At 42.7% G+C, this 20,317-nt stretch overlaps 2 protein-coding genes across 2 annotated transcripts in view; both read left to right on the plus strand.

Moving 5' to 3' along the window:
* The window catches only part of LOC308528164 (zinc-regulated GTPase metalloprotein activator 1C), a 45,533-nt gene extending 41,228 nt beyond the window's left edge, over positions 1 to 4,305 (plus strand). The window contains exons 12-15 of the mRNA XM_081103704.1: positions 2,882 to 2,950; positions 3,055 to 3,120; positions 3,437 to 3,566; positions 3,950 to 4,305. Of these exons, the coding sequence (XP_080959830.1) occupies positions 2,882 to 2,950; positions 3,055 to 3,120; positions 3,437 to 3,566; positions 3,950 to 4,056 (372 nt within the window). The 3' untranslated portion in view covers positions 4,057 to 4,305. The remainder of the gene's footprint in view (positions 1 to 2,881; positions 2,951 to 3,054; positions 3,121 to 3,436; positions 3,567 to 3,949) is intronic.
* Positions 4,306 to 10,801: 6,496 nt separating this feature from the next.
* LOC308527512 (forkhead box protein D4-like 1) lies at positions 10,802 to 12,079 on the plus strand (the record flags this gene model as incomplete). Its single annotated transcript, XM_081102839.1, has 1 exon — positions 10,802 to 12,079. One exon carries the CDS (start codon positions 10,802 to 10,804, stop codon positions 12,077 to 12,079), a length of 1,278 nt encoding a protein of 425 aa, XP_080958965.1.
* Between the last annotated feature and the right edge of the window lie 8,238 nt (positions 12,080 to 20,317).

A 20,317-nucleotide genomic window follows, 5' to 3' on the forward strand; every position in this document is an offset into this window, starting at 1 on the left:
AAGACTACGTTTCATCTGTAAAGTAAATAAAGTATACAAATTTTTAGTATACAGTATCTTCACATGTACTTTTACCTATATATCTGCTCATATGTGTACATGAACACACATCCCTACAATTCCCACTCAGATCAAGAAATAGAAAATGTTCAGTCAGCAACTCTCCTCCCAAAGAACTAACTGCTTTTCTGACTTTACACCAAAAAGTAACCCCAAAATGGTAGATTTATTTTTTACCAGAAGAGTTAGGGAAAGTGTAAAAGTGGGAAAGTGAGAATGTTCTAGGAGAGCAGAACTCCAGTGCAGAAGTCTTCATGAATGCTTAGTATTGGGATCCTAGGATTGGCTTTGATTTGCTAGGCAAAGAAAACTCATGGCCTGGCCTACGTGGCTTGGTGGTTGAGCGTCTACCTATGAACCCAGGAGGTCACTGTTCAGTTCCCAGTCAGGGCACATGCCAGGGTTGTGGGCTTGATCCCCAATAGGGGGTGTGCAGAAGGCAGCCGATCAGTGATTCTCTCTTATCATTGATATCTCTCTCTCTCTCTCTCTCTCTCTCTCTCTCTCTCTCTCTCTCTCTCTCTCTCTCCTTCCTCTCTGAAATCAATAAAAATATATTTTAAAAGAAAGAGAGAGAGAGAGAGAACTCATGCTGTGCTGTCAGACAGTATTAGGTCAGCCGGATTGGCATGTGGAGTCAGGAACCAACCAGGAAGATACCGCAGAACTTCACATGCCCTTGATGAAGGCCTTCTTACATTGCGAATAGAAATGGGATAGATCGAGCACTATTTCTCAGGTAGACTTGTCTGGATAACTTGACTAACTAGTGATGAAGCAATAAGAAGAGAGAAGTGATGGAAACAAGCCTAGATTACCTAGAGGAACCTAGAAATAAAAAACTCGGGAAGGCAAACTGAATATTCACCTCTTTACTTGGTGGCAGGATATCGCAGTAGAGATTACACAGGCAAAGAGGAGCAGAGGACTGGAGTGTGGAGATGCCGATTTTGGGTTTAATCCTACCAGACCTGAGGCCCTGAACCTAACTGTCCCCTATACCTGGGCTCCTGAGCATTAAAGAGAAAAAACCAACATGATACAGAAAAATGTTAATTACATGCAAACAAGCAGTTAGAATAAGATGGAACTTGGAGACACTGTAGAAAATAGGCCTACCTTTCATCTGCCTTTCATCTAGCGCCAATATTCCACCTTTGTGTGGAAATTACCGAAAAATCGGTACAGCGGTCTAGTAGGGTTAAGCAAGTTAGTGGGCTTAGTTTTCTAGGTGAATAAGACATAGAAGTGGTTGCACATTAGGTATTGTTTGCAAAAGAATGGAAAACCGAGGGAAATAACCTGGTAGGTTAAAGAAAAAAACTGAGGAAACTCCTAGAATTTAGATTATTCCTGGATTTTATTTTAAGTACAGTACCTTATTTTGCTTTCGTTTTCTGAATTATTGATTCAGTTTTCTGACCCTTTCTGTTTGGGAAAGAAGAGTTATTTTTAGATTGAAAACAATAATAAACTAGGGGGAAAGTCTGAAATGGGTAATACCTAGGACATATTGTGTGTTATTAAAGTTTTATCCTTGAATGATGTTTAATGCAATTCTCTATATTTCATGGATTTCTCATTTACTCCCTATAAGGAGGACTTGGGGTTGGAGGGTGGAAAGTAGATGAGAAAACCCAAGGGACAATCTATGCATACTTAGTCAGTAGAGCCAATTATGAATTATGAGTTGTGACCCTCATTTTTGCCCTGGGAATTTATGGGTTTCATCTTTAGAGTCTAATGTGAGTAGAGTTTATTGATACAGAAAAACATCTTGTTCTAAAATGTTTATTTCCCTCCTTAAGTCCCATGATGCATTGTCTTAATTTTTAAAACCGTTTTCTCTCATGCTGGAGTTAATTGTACCTCTTAGACAATTGTCATATCTCTAACCTGCAAAAAGCAAAAATCATTTCTGATATAAAATTTTTAGGCTAAGAATAAAGCAATAGAATAGAGCAATATTGAGTGCTACATTAAGACATTCCCAGTATTAAATGCCAAGTTCTCTAACTTGAATAAAATACATTGTTAGCATTTTTGAAGATTAAATTACTACTGTCTTTTAAAATTGACAAATTATGTTTCACTTGGCACCCTTTTGCTGTGTATTTTAATAAGATTTTCTGTACATTTTGATATAGATTTTTAGTGATTGCTTTGAGGAGGAAAGAAGGCTGTCATTTTGTTTAAATATATACTATTATTATCATAACTTATAAAAACAGTTTAAAAACAGTGTTTAAGATTTAAAAATAAACACTTTTTTTAAAAATTGTGGTAAAAGACACATAACATGAGATCTACCCCCTTAAGAAATGTTTAAGTGTATAGTGCAGTGTCGTTAAGTATATGCACATTGTTCTGGGTAGTTTGTTTTTTACTAAGCCTCATTTCCCCCAGCTTGTAAAATGGAAATAACTCTCTTTATTCCACAGGATTATTGTCACATGTAAATGAAAGATAAAATGAAGTGACCCAGGCAAAAATACCTGGCTCAGTATACTTATGTTGATAAACTATATATGTGTATTATCTTTCCTCTTAGCACTGAGAATCCTGGAAAGGATGAATTAAATGATGAGTATCCTTTTATGGCAGTTTCTCTGTGTAAATGCTAAACCATTGATCAACTGTTCAGAATTTAGAAAATGGAGTTGCTGATACCAAAAATCAAGTAATAGTGGGAAAGTTACACGTAGTATAACTTTCTATGAATATGTTCCTTACTTTTCATTCTTAAAACTTAGGATTTTTTTTAAAAAACCACTTTTTACTATTAAAAAAATCATTATTGATTCTCTTTCTTGATTTACAGAGTATTATTACAGTCACATTTGAAGTACCAGGAAATGCAAAGGAAGAAAGTCTAAATGAATTTATTCAGGTGAATGCAATAGTTAACTGATTAATGTTTTGTCAACTGTATTGTTACATAGTTGTTGCTATTAGCAGTGGTTGGTCTTACTGACATAATGTTACTTGATACAGAATCTTCTGTGGGAAAAGAATGTGAGGAACAAGGATGATGACTGCATGGAGGTCATACGACTAAAGGTGCAGTAGACATTTTACAGTTTTGGACAGAGTCCCTTTCTTGACTGTTATATAAAAGCATATTTGGATTTAAATGGAAGTACTGGTTTTATACACATAACCTTTATCTATTTTCATTTTTTCTTATTTCCATTGCTGAAACTCTTTGAAAATCACTGCATAAAGCATGATTTATTCAAACAACTTTATTTAGTGTTGCAGCTAAAACAACCTGTGTGCTTTGAAATGTTACACTATGCTCTCTACTCCCAGGAGTTCTGCGCAGTTATCTGGCTCAATTCATATTGAGGTTGACTGATCATTCTCCTCTGAGCAGGGGCTGGTGTCGATCAAAGACAAACCACAGCAAGTGATTGTCCAAGGTGTCTATGAGCTATATGATCTGGAGGAGACTCCAGTGTGCTGGAGAGATGACACTGAGAGAACAAATCGACTGGTTCTTATTGGTAAGTTACAAGCTGTTAAATCTCTAAAGCAAAGTGGAAAATATATTTGAAAAGATTATAATGCGCTACTTAAGCAGTATTAACCAATCAGAAGCCCTTTTGTAAACCTAAATAAACTTGTGGTTAATATGTTTGTCTTAATCATGTTATAACATTCATAAGAACTGCTAGACCTTTTACTCTTCAAAGAACTTTAGAAAAGTGATTAATCCAAGTGTTAGTTGGGTACTGAAGTATTAACTAGAAAGTTAAGGAAGGAATCACTCAATTACTATTTTTAATTTTCTGAAGATCATCAGCATTTAATGGTCAGAAATTGATAGCTAAACTGTGTCATTTTAGTAAGCATAGCATAATCACACCATATTTTGTTCTTTTTGCAGGCAGAAATTTAGATAAGGATATCCTTAAACAACTATTTATAGCTACTGTGACAGAAACAGAAAAACAGTGGACAACATATTTTAAAGAAGATAAAGTTTATCTGTAATATTGGAAGCATTTCTTAGCCAAAGGATTGGATGATAATATTAGGAATAAGTTTCCTACTGGTTATATTTCAAACATCTGTTCTTTGTATTCTGTTATGAATTCCAGTGTATGTTAAAATTATATTTATTTTATAGGATACATAAGATATTGTAAAGCAGAACTGTAAAACATTTGACATTTATACAATAAAATATAATATCCTCTGAAGTGTTGTTTTTTTTTTTTTTTTAATAAACAGATGTTTCACAAAATATCTTTAGAAATGGCTTGGGAGTTTACTTATGCCGAGCTTCTCATCTATGGGAGTTATTTATAACTAGAGGCCCAGTGCCCGAATTTGTGCATGGATGGGGTCCCTCAGCCTGGCAAGCTATTGGGGCAGTCAGGGCCAGCCAGCCAGGGGGAGGGACTGCGGGAGGTTGGCCGGCGGTGGGGAGTTTGGCTGTGGGAGTGCACTGACCACCAGGGGGCAGCTCCTGCGTTGAGCATCTGCCCCCTGGTGGTTAGTGTGCATCATAGTGACTGGTCGTTCTGCTGTTCGGTCAATTTGCATATTAGCCTTTTATTATATAGGATAAATTTTGAAAGGAAATAATGTCATTTTTATTAAATGAAATAAAAAGTTTATTGTGGCTGGAGACTTATAGGTGGAAGAAATCTGAATAAGATAAATTAATTGGGACCATCTCTTATTTTGAGTCAGTTCTAAGCCTTCTTGATAATCAGTGTAATGAAACTTAATCCATTCACTTTGTGATATATTTAGAATATTCTTATTGTAGAGTTTTTAACTTTAAGTACATTTTACTCCTGGTATTAAGTTCATCTTGGGTGTTTTTTTTTTAACTTCTTTAATTTTTAGTATACGCATTTGAATGCCATAGCATCCATAGACATAAGCAGTGGATCTTTTTTAAATTAAATTCAAAATATCATAGCAGTTAACTGGATACACTAAAAAGTGACAAGTACAGCCCTAACTGGTTTGACTCAGTGGATGGAGCATCGGCCTGAAGGGTCCCAAGTTCGATTCCGGTCAAGGGCATGTACCTTGGTTGCAGGCACATCCCCAGTGGGAGGTGTGCAGGAGGCAGCTGATCGATGTTTCTCTCTCATAGATGTTTCTAGCTCTCTATCTCTCTCCCTTCCTCTCTGTAGAAAATCAATAAAATATACATATATATTTTTAAAGTGACAAGTACAAACCTTCAGATATAACTGCAGAAAACTTAATAATTCAATAATCATTACTTTTTTCCTATTCCTACTAAATGCCAGGTCAGCATTGACAGTATTCAACTTCAGATTGAGTTATGGAAAGGCTCTCTGAGAAGAAGTAGCTTTTAAGTTGAGAATAGACTTAAAAAGAGTTGTTCATGCAAAGGGAGGGAGAAGGTTCTACACAGAGGGAGGGAGTTTGCAGAAGCCCTTGAGGTGGCAACCAGCACAACATGTTGGAAGACCAGGAAGAAGACAAGAGTGGAAGGTTTCAAAGCCAGGCTTGAAGATGGAATTGGATCATGAGCTGGGGCCGGAGATTTTGGACTGAGTGACACATTTGGATTATTCTGGAAGCCCTAGGAAGTGCAGTGATGTGGTTGTGATGGATGAACTAGTTGTTTCTGTTTTTTTAATTGCAAATAGTGCTGCAGTGAACATCACTGTGCATGCGTCTTTGTTCTTATGAGATAATGTTTCTCTAGAGTAGGTATGGAAGGGTGGAATCATGAGCTTCCAGGATATGCACACTTAAAATTTCTAATAGATACTGATATAAATTGCTCTTCCAGTGGCTGTACCTCTTTACAGTAGTATAGGAAAGCACCCATTTCTCCAAACCTAGCTAACACAATTTAACATTTGCCAACCTGCATGGGATGACATGTCACTTTTAATTTAGATTTTATTCTGTATTTTTATGTTGTTTATATATTATTTTAAATGTCCTGTTCCTCATTCTTATTTTCCCCAAAATGAAGTATTTTTCAGTGACCAGAGCAATAGTATAACCAGCACCTTCAGAGAACTTTGGAACTTGTCATGAATATCCTCCAGAGAAGATTTTATTTTTATAATACAAATTGCTAACTAAAGTAAATAGTGTGGGCCATTATTCTGCTTACTATAGAAGATTTTCAGGGTATTGATGATGATAATTAAGGCTTAGGGATAGTTCATCTAAAACTATAGCTCACTGAATGATAGAGGATAAATGACAAAATCTCTCTGAGCCTTTGCCTCCTTATTCATAAAATGGATATATCGATGCAGATCTCTCTGGATTGTTCCAGGGATTAAGTTGAAAGCACCCTGGATACCAAATCTCAGTAAAAGTGAATTCCCTGCAAGATCTGATTTAAAAAATATAAATAAAGCTTTTGTGCACTTTGTTCAAACAAATGGTTCTTTCCTAGGCTTTCCCCAGCTTTCAGTGAAAGGGGCAAGAACATTGGTACTGAGATTAAGATAGCTGTAGGAAGGTTCAGCACAGGGCATGAGGGAAGACCGGGCAATTGAAAAGGTCTATAATTTCTAGATCCTGAAGTCTGAGGGGAATTATCAACAAAATAAAGTTAACAGGCTTTTAAACATTTATGGGCTTGGTTGCTTGTACAAATTGAATAAATGTTTCCTTTGGATTACTAGAATAGGTAGGAAAACTATTTTAGATTGCTTTGAAATTACTTTCATAGTTCTAGAAATGCCATACATTGTGGTAGTAGTGCTGAAAGAAATGAATTCTACCTTTGACTGTCTAGCAACTTGACCTACTTTGATGAGAAAGATACCCTAGATTTTTTTTCACAGTTTTAATATTGTGAATCAACTTTACCTTTTAACTTGATAGTGGAATCAACTTTACCTTTTAAATAACGACCAAATTGCCTTTAATTTTCAGAGTGAAATGGAGAGAAATCAGACATCATCATCATCCTTCCTGTAAATTAGTTTAGAAAAGGTTGTTTTTCAAACTAGTGTCTTGTGAGTCTGATAGGTTTGTTCAGGAAAAAAACCTATTAATCACCAAAAATTATGCACGAGACGCAAGCTAAATGTTGCAGGAGCGACAATGTAAAGCTTTTGATTTTTAAGGCAACACTGAAGAATTGAAGGTACTGGACAAGAAGAGTGCCTTTATTTTTTTTAGAGCGCCATGCCATAATGGAATCTTTGCAAAGCATTCAATTTAGTTTTCATTGATACAGCTCTTTGTTTTTATATTGACATATTTTGTATAACTCTAGATATAATTCATATACTGTAATTAGTATACCTCCGAAAAGAAACCCCGTATCCCTTAGCAGTTATTCCCCATTTTTCCCTGCTCTTAGCTACCAGCAAGTGCTAATCTACTTTCTGTCTCTATAGATGTTCTTTCCGGACTCCTTTCATTTACTATAATGTTTTCATGATTCACCATGTTGTAGCATGCATCAGCATTTTGTTCCTTTTAATTGCTAAATGACATTCTATTTATATATCACGTTTTGTTTATCCACTCCTCAGTTGATGGATCTTTAAGTTTTCACTTTTGGGCAATTATGTCCTTTTCCCTTACGCTTAATTTTTAATTAATAGAATATTTTTCATAACAGTTTTAGATTTACAGAAAAATTGAGCAGATAGTAAAAGAGAGTTCCCATATATTACCCTCCAACACACATACATCTTACAGTGGTATGGTACATTTGTTACATTAGTGAACCAATATTGATACAGTATTATTAACTGAAGCCCACTGTTTTTCAGATATCCTTACATTTTACCTAATGTTCTTTTTCTTTTCCAGGATCCTATCTGGGATTCCATGTTACATTTAGTAGCCATGTCTTATAGACTCTTCTTGGCTGTGACAGTTTCTTAGACTTTACTTGCTTTGGTGACATCCGTAGTTTTGAGAGATACTGGTTATGAACACAGGATGCTCCTCTTGGAAGTAGTGTGTTTTTCTCATGATTAGATTGGGGCCTGGGGAGGAAGATCACAGAGTGCCATTTTCATCACATATCAAGGTACCAAGGGATAGACTATCAACACAATTCATGTGTGTTTTGTTGATATTGGTCACCTGACCATCTGGCTGAAGTAGTGTTTGTGAGGTTTCCCCACTGGACAGTTAAGTGACTCTTTCCACCCCTGTCCAGTCTGTACGTCCTGGAGGGAAGTCACAATGTGCTTTGTACAATGAAGGAGTGGGGAGTCACACATCCTCAAGAGCTGAGTACCTAAGTTATTTGGAATTCTTCTGCCTCTCCCTCCGTTAATTAACTCAGTCCTTTATCAGTATGGGTACATAGATATCTATTTTATACTTTAGGTTATAATCCACTCATTTTGTTCAAATTGTCCCAGCTTTGGCCATGGTGAGCTTTTTCAGTTGTCTCCTGTGTGCCCTTTGACATACCCACTTCCACCTTTCACCCTCCCCTTCAATGTGGGGTTTTTTGTTTTTTTCTGAGTGTGTTCCTCCTTTTCTCCTTTCATTTTTAAATGACCCTCATCCTAATAGAAGTTGACTCTAGGAAAACTAACAATACTCCCTTTCTCAGGTAATCCTGATTTCTGTGCTGATGGCAGAACTAAACTTTACCTGCAGGGGGTAAAGGGTGAGGCCTCTGGGAATCTAAGGTTGAATAAGACACCTGTCCTGCCCTCCAGAGTTAATTTAGTAGATCACACAAGTGATAATTGGTAAATCTGGGATTCAAACACTAATCTATTCAGCTTAAAACCTGTTATTTGCCCTACTTCAAACTATAAATAACTGGGAAGCCTTACAGGATAAATATCTTAGGAGTAAGAAATCTGATTTCAAAATTTTATCCTGAAGGCACCAGCTATTTTTTAATTATATTTTGACCTTTCAGCTGGCTTCTGACTGAAAAGTCATTATTTTACAAACATTAATGGAAGATTTACTATGTGACTATCAATTGCCTGGTACAATATTCTTTTATGCTGCATTTTAATTAGATGCCACCCCAAATTCTGTTTATAAGTAGGTGAGTTTTAAATTATGAAAATATACTGTGGCATGTATACATATACCATAATTATGAATATATACCATAAAGTCCCTACTTATATAACACACTACATTATATTCTACTGGACTGCTACTTTACTCTCTGAGTTAATATAAACGTGGCCATCCAATAATCTTGTTACCTTCAAAGATGCTGAGTTAACGAAGCTTCTTTCTCACATTGATCCTCTCCCATGTGAGTAAGGAATGACAACCTTGTGACTGAAACTGCGGCCTCTCCTTGCCTCACTAAGTTTTGTTATTTATTATAATAAAGGTGCTTAATGTGGGTTGTTTTTTTTCTCTGAAAGGAAGAGGGAGAGGGAGAGAGGAGCCCCTCATATCCTGGGTGCATCCCTTGGCGTTGTGGGGCCAGGTTGCAAAAACAGGGTATTTCAATATAGGTCTGTACTGGTTAGTATGTGGCAAAATCAATTGACTTGGTTGTGGCTATTAAAAAAGAAAAATATCACTGATCACTCTAGTCTGAGCGTATTGCTCTTTGAAACCCATTCTAGTTATGCAAGTCTGTATATGCATGATTGGGTGGTTAAATGTTCAAGGAAGTCAGCGAATCACTGATGAAGGGGACTTCTCTCTAGCCTTCCCGCTTTCTCTCCACCCTGAACTTCCACAATTTAATGCCAGGATATTCTTCCTTTTCTGAAAATTTGAGTCTGGAAGAACATTTTGGGGAACTGGAGGTGGGGAGAGTAGGAAAACGCAGCAGCTCTTCACAACCCACTGAGCTCAGGGATATAGTTAGAATATCCAAAATATTTCAGCTCATCATTCTGAATAAGGACAGAATCCACCAGTGAAAATGGGTGATGAATATGCTATGCAGCATGAAAACAATTTTAAGTACACATTTCAATGCCCCTTCTCCTTTCCTCCAGGAGAGAGAGATGCCTGGATATTCGTGGTAGACTGTTGCGTATCATATTTTCCTTACCCCTTTTTATTTGCGCAGTTTTATTTTATATTAATAAACAATCCTCATCCGAGGATATGTTTTTATTTTTTGAGAGAGAAAGAAAGGAAGGGAGAAAGAGAAACACTGATGTGAGAAACTTTGATGAGAGAGAAACATTGATCCGTTATCTCCCTAACGCGCCCTGAACAACCTAGGTTCTGTGCCCTGACCCAGAATGGAACCCGCAACCTTTGGAGTACAGGCGGGACTACCCCAACTAACTGAGCCTCCCCCCCGCCCCCCCCCCCCGCAAGGGCTATTTGCGCAGTTTTAAAGTGCATGAAGGGGGGAGGTGGGGGGGAGGTGGAGATGGAGAAAATCGCGCATTAACAGCCTAGGCAACTCCCAGTACGACTGGCTGGCTAACCCGAGGAGCGCATCCTCCTCCTCGGTGGAGGGTGGGTGGAGGGAGGAGGAGGCTGGAGACTCTTCCTGGTCGGCTAATGCGCAGAGGACCCTCCTCATTGGACTGTGCGGCGGCGAGGAAGTGGGAATGCTGAGGTAGGACAAGAAGTGGTAGAAAGGGCAGACTTCACAACATAGGGACTCGAAGAAGCTTTAATAAAAGGCAAAGCGCACCTTTGCTGGACTCGCGTATTGTATAGGAGGAGAAACCAGAAGTCAAGAACACCTAAAGCGTCCCTACTTTCTTAGAACACCCTTAACCCTGGCACCCGGCCCAGCCCACTGCAAGACAGGTGAACTGGCCGCCGTCCCGGGGGCTGCGGGACCTGCTCCTCCATGAACCTGCCGGGAGCTGAGCGCCTTCGCCCCACGCCGCCGCGCAGCCTCCGGGGCTCCGAAGGGGAAGACGGCGAAATCGATATTCTGGGAGAGGAAGAAGATGAAGACGACGACGAGGAGGAAGAGGACCACGTGGAGATCAAAGTGAGCCCACAGTTCCTAGAGCCGCTGCACCTGCCAGAGCCCCCGGGGGCGCGGCAGGGCGCGGGCGCGAAGCCGGGAGAGTGCACCGAGAGCAGCAGTTGCCCAAGCGACTCCCCGGAGTTTGGCACCAAGTTCGGGGCCTCGACCGGGTCTGCGGCGGCCTACGGAGACGCTTCTCAGCCCGCGAAGCCCCCCTACTCCTACATCGCGCTCATCACCATGGCCATCCTGCAGAGCCCACACAAGCGCCTCACGCTGAGCGGCATCTGCGCCTTCATCAGCGGCCGCTTCCCCTACTACCGCCGCAAGTTCCCTGCCTGGCAGAACAGCATCCGCCACAACCTCTCGCTCAACGACTGCTTCGTCAAGATCCCCCGGGAGCCCGGCCACCCGGGCAAGGGCAACTACTGGAGCCTGGACCCCGCCTCCCAGGACATGTTCGACAACGGCAGCTTCCTTCGGCGCAGGAAGCGCTTCAAGCGCCACCACCAGCCCCCGGGAGCCCACCTGCATCACCCCTTCCCCCTCCCCGTAGTGCCCGCCACCCTGCACGGTCCCTACCCCGGCCTGCTGCCTGGGTCCCCGGCCCCACCGCAGCCCGTCCCCGGGGCCTGCCCTGCCGCCGCCCCCCGGAGCCGCCCGTGCGCTCTGCTGCACCCCCATCCCCTTCGCTACCTGCTGCTGTCCGCCCCTGTCTACTCTGAGGCGCCAAGGAAAGTGCAAGGCGGGGACCTGGTGACCCCCGGCGCCGCCCTTCCAGCACTGCAGCCCCCACTGGGCTTCCAGCCTTGGGAGGGGGGCAAGGGGCTGGCATGGAGACAGGTAGGCGGATGTCCCTCCTTCTGCATCGAGAGTATCATGCAAGGGGGCCGAGGAAGGGGTACAGCGACCGCGCAGAATCTGTCCCGGACCCCGTGGGGCTACTGTCACCTGCTGCAGCGCCCGCCCTGCCTGTTGCACACCCACGCTGCCGCCCCCTGGCTCCCCGTGTCCGCCGCCGCCGCATCCACTGCCCGGAGGATGTTGCAGCCGAAGCAGCAGCAGCAGCAGCAGCAGCAGCAGCAGCAGCAGCAGCAGCAGCAGCAGCAGCAGCGCCAGGACGATGCCAGCAAAGGCGCGCTGCTAGGCTAGGCCGGCACCTGTCCGCCACCGTGGCGCTGCTGGGACGTCCGCCGGGAGCGGAGGGCTCCAGGCACATGTCCTGCGGAGAGGGGACCTCGCCCGCATTTTGAGTAGCACCCGCCTCCTCCTGCCCTGGCGCCAACTCCGAGGGGCGAGCCTGGAGCCAAACTAGAGGGCAGAGAGACCCAGGTCTCGCTCTCCCCGCTGCCTGTCCTCGCGCTCTCCATCTTGCACAGCCAGGACCAGGTGTATGCATTAGCATCCCGCGGCAAAGGAGCCACCAATTTCCGTTCCCAACAGTTTCCGTTCGCTGTGAAATATTTACAAAGGAAAGGTTGGCTACTGTTCCCTTAGACAACCTGAACGCAAACTTCCTAAGGCATCGATTTTCGCCTTTTCTTTCCCAGCCTCCCCTGGTGGCCTCCAGGACTTTTCTGGTTTGCACATTTCCAGAGGAACTATGAATGTGAGTGGGGTATTTTGTTCTGATATGAAAAGAAAAACAAAGATACAATGTCCAATGCACCCCATGTTTCCCCTTCTTCACCCCCTAGGAACTGCAAGTGTTATTCCCAAGTCCAGTACAATGTGCTCATGTCCTTTATGTCTTTCTGAAACCCAAGTGTAAGATAAGTAGAATTTTAATTTCAGAGCATTTATTTCTGATCTGTGTGTCGGATGTGCCAACTTCCATGGAGAGGTGTTAAAAGTAAACCTAGCTGTGTTGACTAAATAAAGTGCTAAATCATTATACAACATCGTCTATTTTATGGAACTTCTTTTAAAAAACTAGTTCTTTCCTCTGAACAAACAATTTAGTTTTACAATTTTTATTCATTATAGACTACAGAAACAACCCATTTTAAAAATGGCTTTTAAAACTTAAGAATATTTGAAGTTGAAAAAGTTCTGTCTTTTGAACTATGGGATTTAATATGTATAAAACCTATAGAATAAAAGAATTGGAGGAAATCTAAATATAGTCTATATATTTTTTTATCTTCCTAAAGATGTTGATTTTTCTCCAGAATAAGTTGGAGGACTGTTTGAAATCAATGTGGAAGGTAATGGCTAACATTTATTTGTGGGGGGATGGGGAGTAAGGGGGGCAGTTTGGGGAGTGAAGCCATTTTTTTTTTTAAAAAAAGCATTAGAACTTTCAAAACAAGGGCCCAAAGAAAAAGTATATAATGTATCAAATAAGCATTCATGTCCTGGACATTTACAATTAAAAAAAAAATTCTCTCTCTAGGCAAGTGCCTTCTAAGGGCTCCTATTTTCTTTCTTTAGAACAGAAAGTAACTTCTTTTTGTTTCAAAAAGAAGTTAATTTCTTAAAGGATTTTGCAACCAGAAAGATTTCACTGTATTGGGCTTCAGGTGACTGGGTGGAGGGAAAGAAGACCCAAATGTCCATCATGAAATACTCCTGCCAGAGAGACCAAATTTCTCCTGCAGCTCTCCTGTCGCTAAGCAGACTCTCTCTTTTTCACCCTCACAAGAATTGCTTTCCAGGTGACTTAGGAAAAAGTCACTCTGTGAGTGTGAAGAAGGTCATTGGCCCTCAGCTACTCCCCAGGGGCAGCTATGAATTTCTCATTGTAGGAGGGAAGGGCTCCAAAGAGACATGTTTTTACAGCCTTTTAATTGGTGATTTTTACTCCAGCTCCTCACTTCCACCCCATCCCTCAGAACTTCTTTGGCATGTTCTGCCAGCAATCCCTACCTTCTCCCGGCTTGGTATATAGGTTTCAGGGACGTTCTGAAAAGATCCCAAGCCAAACCCTTGGTAGCCACTGGGACACAGAACTTCAGATTGTACTCTCCAGCTCTGCACCTGCAACCTTTGCTTGTATGGCAAGCACCACCTCTGCCCTACATAGGCCCCTATCCTGGGGCTGCAGGCAGTCCCTCCCCTAACCTCCTCCTCTTTCATCCACTTCTCCCTCCTTGGGTTTTTAAAAATGAAAATTTAGAGACTTTATATCATGTCTATGAACCCCACCATATCCTGTGGGATATAGATAGCTAATTACACCCAACATAATTCAAAGAATGAAAATACTCCTTTACATAAAACAAAATCATAATATAAAGACTTTTGGAAATAATATCATTTCAAATTTATGTATTAAAGTAGTTAGATAGTATAATTGTTTTTTATACTTTTTATTGTTGATAGCATTACAGGTATCTCCCACTTCCCTCCCCCCTCACCCCCTCCTTCCCGCTTCTATTCACCTCCCCCCCCCCCCTCCACACACACACATGTCTTCACTACTCTATTGCCCGAATCCATGGAGGCTTTGAACTCAGTCTGTCTGACTCTCAGCACTTCAGCTTTAAGATCGTTTTAGCAAATTCTGCAGACTGGGCCAACCGAAGAGTTTGGAAACAAGCGAGGAGTAAAGGGAACCGATTTTCCTTTCAGCTCTCTGGTGGTTCACATCCCAACCCTCCCTGGCCTTTGGCGGAAACATGTCCAGGCCTGCACCCATTCATTCATTCGAATAGGTCACAAATGTCCTCGGAGCGCCAGGTAGAGCCTCTCCCAGCGCTACCCACTCCTCGCAGGAGACGCTGAAGAGTTCTCTTCCCCGCCTTTGCCCCAAGCCAGCCACCAACACGGGTGACTGCGGATGAGAACTGGGCCCAAGCCGGCCCCCAAGCTCCTAATTGTTACCTAATGAAACTATATCGAACGATGAATTTTCGGGAAAAACTTCGACTCAGTGGAAGAGTAGTTACACATAGTTCTCCATCCGAACGTGGCGCTTCGGACTCACCTGCCGGGAGCGCGGCAACCGCGTGGGGAGGTCAGCCTGAAGCAGGGCCCGCGCGAAATCCCGCAAAGGCGCAGAACTTGCCAAGCCCCCCGCTGCTCGCACGGCTGGCGCGTCCCGGGAGTGGAGGTGGCGCCGCAGCCCCCAAGGCAGGGAGAGTCGGGGTCGGAATGGGGACGGGGTGCCCGGTGCTCGGCGCGGGGATCAGGCCCGGCCGCGTCCGGGGCCACGCAGAACAAGAGGCAGATGCTCTGGATGCCGGCGGTTCTGCGCAGGTGCGTCCGGCACCTTCTGTGTCCTGGGCCTCTGTCCACCCCGTGCTGGCCTCTGGCCGCGATCTTGGGCAAGAGCGCGGGATACGTTTAAAATGCTGGCGAGCAGGCTGCACCGCTGCCGAGTTGCGCAATGGGATCCATGGTCAGGGGTCGTTCTTGACCCTTGGACTCATCTTCTTGAGGCCAGAAAGCTGGATGTGTCCAGAACTGCCCAAGGGCGGGGGCGCAGAGGGGTTGGGGCGAGAGCCAGAGGGAAACCTGAAGGAGAGACTATCTCTCTGGTCCTGCCCCGATGAAGAGTAACCTCAGCGGGCAACCTTCATCTCCTCCTCCCTCTGCCAGACGGTGAATTCCACCGTTAACCCTGCCCGCACCCAAATGACTCTATGGAATCCCCATTATACAGCTAAGACATATGTGACTTGGAGAAATTAAACGACTCTCCCGAGGTCCCTTCTTAGGCAGCGGTGCCCGGCCCTGTCTGGTGTTTTAACCACAACCCCACGGGTGCTCGCGACTTGCTCAGGCCCGGGCCTTGCTTGGTCGCAGGGGCCACAAGCCAGAGGCGCCCGGACGCGCGGCGCCAGTTCCGTCTTTCGCCCGGGGGTCTGCTGCACGCTTCCCAGGGAAGGTCACTGGGAGGGCAGGACCGGGCCACCACCCGGCGCAGGTGGCACTCGAGGACTCCACCTAAGGCAACGTCGCCAGGGAGGAGTTAGTCCCGAGAGTGTTCTTCCTCCCCGGCAGGACTGTCGTTCTCTTCCCCCGCGCGGGGCACTGGATCCCGAAGACGTGAAGGGTTGTGATGCGCCCTAGTTACGGGGCGGTGGTGGCCTGGGAGAGGGAGGGAGGGGTGAGGACGCCAAGCCTCTGGAGCCGCAGCCTGCAGGTCACCCTTGGGTCAGAAGGTGCGGTGGGAGGGGAGGGGCCCCGGGGAATAGGAGGCGAGGTGGCGGCCCCTATTTAGAAGGAGAGAGGGCATCTGGGGGTCGGGTGGCCTGGAGCCTACCTGGCTGTAGGTGCCAGTGTGCCCCGTGCAGGTGCAGTCTGGCAGGGCGGTGACATTAAGCACCCAGATCCTGTATGCAAAACCTTTCGTACTTGCTTATCCGTGGGAGTGTAGCTAGGGATTCAGGAGCCATTCTCTGCTCCCATCGGCCTAACCCAGACACTCCTTCCTTTGGCTGGAATGTAGTAACAGACAGTAGAAAATCCAGAGAAGCAGCAGAACTATGAGGAAGAGACTAGAATCAAAACTGCCATAAAAACTAACCAGGCTGGGAGTGAGATAAAGCAAATCCCATTTTCTAAGATTTTGCACCAGAATTTCACCACATTTTATTGGAAGTGTGAGGAACTCATAGCTCTCATTGCCCCCAGTATTTAGGAAAAATGTTCAAAAATGTCTCCCACATTAACATCTGATTCCTATCTAAATTGCAATCTCACCCTAATTGCGAATGTCACCTTCTTGTAATCTCTACAAAAATAGTTTAGTCTTAATGGCTGCTTTTTCATATCAGCACTAAAAGTATTTAAATGTATTTTAAGTGTTTATTGATTCCACATACATCACTAGGTTAAACAACTTAAATAGATGATAGGTAATACTACCAAAATTTGCCCCCCCCCCCAAAAAAAAAAACAAAACAACACCCAGAAAATTAGATGGAGAAGGAAAAAAAAAAGGATTTGAGAATCCAGTCTGAAATTCAATTCAACACCAGTTCCCTGTTGCTTAACTACCTTAATATAATCAAGGTATATATGTTAAAATGAATGCATACAAAATAAATATGAATATAAGCTTTATCTTCTTATTTGTTCTTAGAATGCAGGAATGTTTATTGAAGTCAGTCATTAAGAATATTGGGGGATAGTTATGATTTATTTAGCTAGTGAAGCAGTTTCTGTTCCTAAGTTTAAGCAGAGAACAATGAGATTAAATTAAGCACAAGAGATTTTATTTTCTTCACATACTGTAATTTTGCTACCTATGGCTATGTCTATATTTAAAGTTATATTTATGACCAATAGTTCTTCAGATTAAGGTGACTACTATTGTGTTATCCAAGGCAACTCTTGTATGAAAGATATTGTGCTACATTTCAAGCAGTATTTATTTTTTCCCTGAATATTAAGCCTTTTTTTAAAAAAAAATAAATAATGGAAACTTCCAAACATACAAAGCTAGAGAGATTAGTATAATTAATCTCTATGTACCTGTCAGGTAGGCCAACCTGGTTTCATCTTTACTCTGACAGTCCTCTCCCCACTGGATTATTTTGAATCAAATCCCAGATATTCTATCATTTTATGCACAGATATTTTTGAACATTTCTCCAAAAGACAAGAATTCCATCAATGTAACCACAACACGATCATCACACCTAAATAATTCATTAACAGCATCGATTTATCCATGCAATGTTTAAATATCCTCAATGGTCTCAAAACTTTCTTTCTTTCTTTTTTTTAATAGTAAAGGTGGAAATTTATTGAAGAACAAGTACAGACTCCCATGTCGGGAGGGGGAAAGAGTCCCCTCAAAACTTTTTTTTTGTTTAGTTGATTGGTTTGAATTAGAATCCAAATAAGGTCCACACATTACATTTGGTCGATATGTTCTCTTATGTCTAGCTTAGGTTTCTCTCCAATCCTCTCTCTCTCTCTTTTTAAATAAAAAAACAGACATTTTTGTTATTGTTGAAAAAACTGGAAGAATTTGGCGTTTTGGATTTTGTGGTTACAGGCATTATTTTTATGGTAAGATATTTCCAGGGACAAGGTTATTTTAAACTTTTGAATATTAGCAAATATCCCTGTTCAAAGAGTCAGCTGTTGAGAAAATAAATTTTTATTAAGGTAAGCATGGTTCTGGGAAAGCTTATGTGAAATTTTCCTAAATGTAAATATAATATTTTCTTACAACTTTTAAGACTAGGTTGCTATTTCCATGTAGTTATAGAAATATAGAATTACCAAACAAATATTTCATCTAAAGATTTAAATCTAGTCTTATTTTGGCAGAAATGAAGCTCTTTATACCTTAACATTTTTAGTTGAAGTTCCAAAGACATTTAGTGTTTCAGAATTTTAGGTTTATATTGTTTTTAATGAAATAATATAATATTGTTTAAATATTATATTTAATTTTAAATGAAAAAGTAAAATGTAAAAACATTCAGTTAGGGTCAGAGGTAGGGTAATTACAAATTCTGCGCTCATGAGAAGAAAAATCATTTTAGGATACCCCGAAATTAAAGGGACTCAGGATATGAAAGAACTTAAACTGGACAGAGCCCTAGCTGGTTTGGTTTAGTGGGTAGAGCGTAGGCCTGCGGACTGGAGGGTCCCCGGTTGATTCTGGTCAAGGGCACATACCTGGGTTGTGGGCTCGATCTCCAGTAGGGGGCGTGCAGGAGGCAGCGGATCAATGATTCTCTCCCATTGATGTTTCTATCTCTCTCCCTCTCCTTTCCTCTCTGAAATCAATAAAAATATATTTAAATAAAAAGAGGTGGTGAGAATCTGAGCTAATGCAGCAGCAGCAGGAATGGAAAGGAGTGGGTATATTCCCCAAGCCCTCATCGATAGAGTCCTTTGACCTTGTTAACCACAGTGAAGGGAGCAGGAGGAGTCCAGAAAGGTGCCAAGCGGCCGACTTGTTCCCTTGCGTGGACACGTGGGCTATAGAAGGAGAAGCATGTATGTTTGAGACAGGGATTCTAGACCATGACTTCTATCTTAGCCATGTAGCACCAGCACCAGCACCAGCTGGACTTGTCCAGGAGGCAGTAGGAACTTCAAAACTAGAACTCAGGAAAGAAGTTTGGGCTGGGGGACTGGGAGAGTCATTATCATGTAGATGGCAGGAGAGCTGGTGTTTGAAGGAGATCACAGCAGGATATGAATAGAGTGAGAAGAGAGGTAGGGATGATCCCAGCAACACTGCTATTCCACAGGTGGCTGCAGGAGTAGGAGGCAGTGAAAGGGCTGAGAAGGGATTGGGAGGAGAACCAAGGGCCAGTGATGTTTTAGATGCAGAAGGAGAAGAGGAACAACAGGGATAAATTATTACGAAGGTCAAATACAACAAAGACTGTATTTGGATTTGACTCTAGCAGGTCATATATGGAAACATTTTGGAGCCAAAAGGAAAATTGTGGTGACTTAAGGAGTGTTCGTTTCCTGGGGCTGCCGTAACCAACTATCTCAACTTGGCAGCTTAAAACAACAGAAATTTATTCTCTTCCTGTTCTGGAGGCCAAATGTCTGAAGTTGAGGTGTTGGAAGGGCCATGTTCTCTCTGAAGGCTCTAGGGACGGATCCGTTCCACACCTTTCTCTTAGCTTCTGGTGCTGCCGGCAATCTTTGGCATACCTAGCCACACATCACCCCAACCTGGGCCTCTATTGTCATGTCCAGTTTCCCCTGCAAACTGTGTTTCTTCTCTTCCCTAAAGACACCAGACTAATTGCATAGTCTACACTGTATTTCCAAAGAAGATCACATACTAAGGTTCCCAGAAGGACATGCATTTTGGGGGGTACACTGATCAACCCAGTACAAAGGTAAATAAGGAGCAAGGAAGATTGTAGACTTCACTTTAAGAAGCTGGAGACAGCCACTGAGTCACCAGCATGACTCAGTGGTTGAACATCAACCTATAAACCAGGAGGTCGCTGGTCAGGGCACATGCCCAAGGTTGTGGGCTTGATCCCCAGTAGGGGGTGTGCAGGAGGCAGCAGATCAATGATTCTCTCTCATCATTGATGTTTCTCTCTCTCTCTCTACCTCTCCCTTCCTCTCTGAAATCAATAAAAATATATTTTAAAAAATTAAGAAGCTGCAGACAGGGATAAAGGGAGGAATATTTTTTTCCCAAGATGGGAAAGGCTTAAACACGTTTCTCTGTTGAATAAATGAAGGACTTCCAGAGATGGAGAGGTTAAAGATTTGGACTGAAAGCATATAATTGATGGTGCAAAATCCCGAGAGGCTGGGGCACAGGTAGGTGGATCAGTAGTGGGCCGAACTAGGGATGGGAGGGGGAACAGATGTGTGCAGATGCAGAAGTGTTTGGGGGGCGGGGGCAGCTCACTGAGTGGGATGAAGCGTGACAATGCTCCATGCATGTTGGAGGTGTTCAGTAAGCAAATCCAGAGCAGATGTTGGAGTGAGCAGCTG

The sequence above is a fragment of the Myotis nattereri genome (assembly GCF_964212035.1).
Source record: "Myotis nattereri genome assembly, chromosome: 12".
NCBI lineage: Eukaryota > Metazoa > Chordata > Mammalia > Chiroptera > Vespertilionidae > Myotis > Myotis nattereri.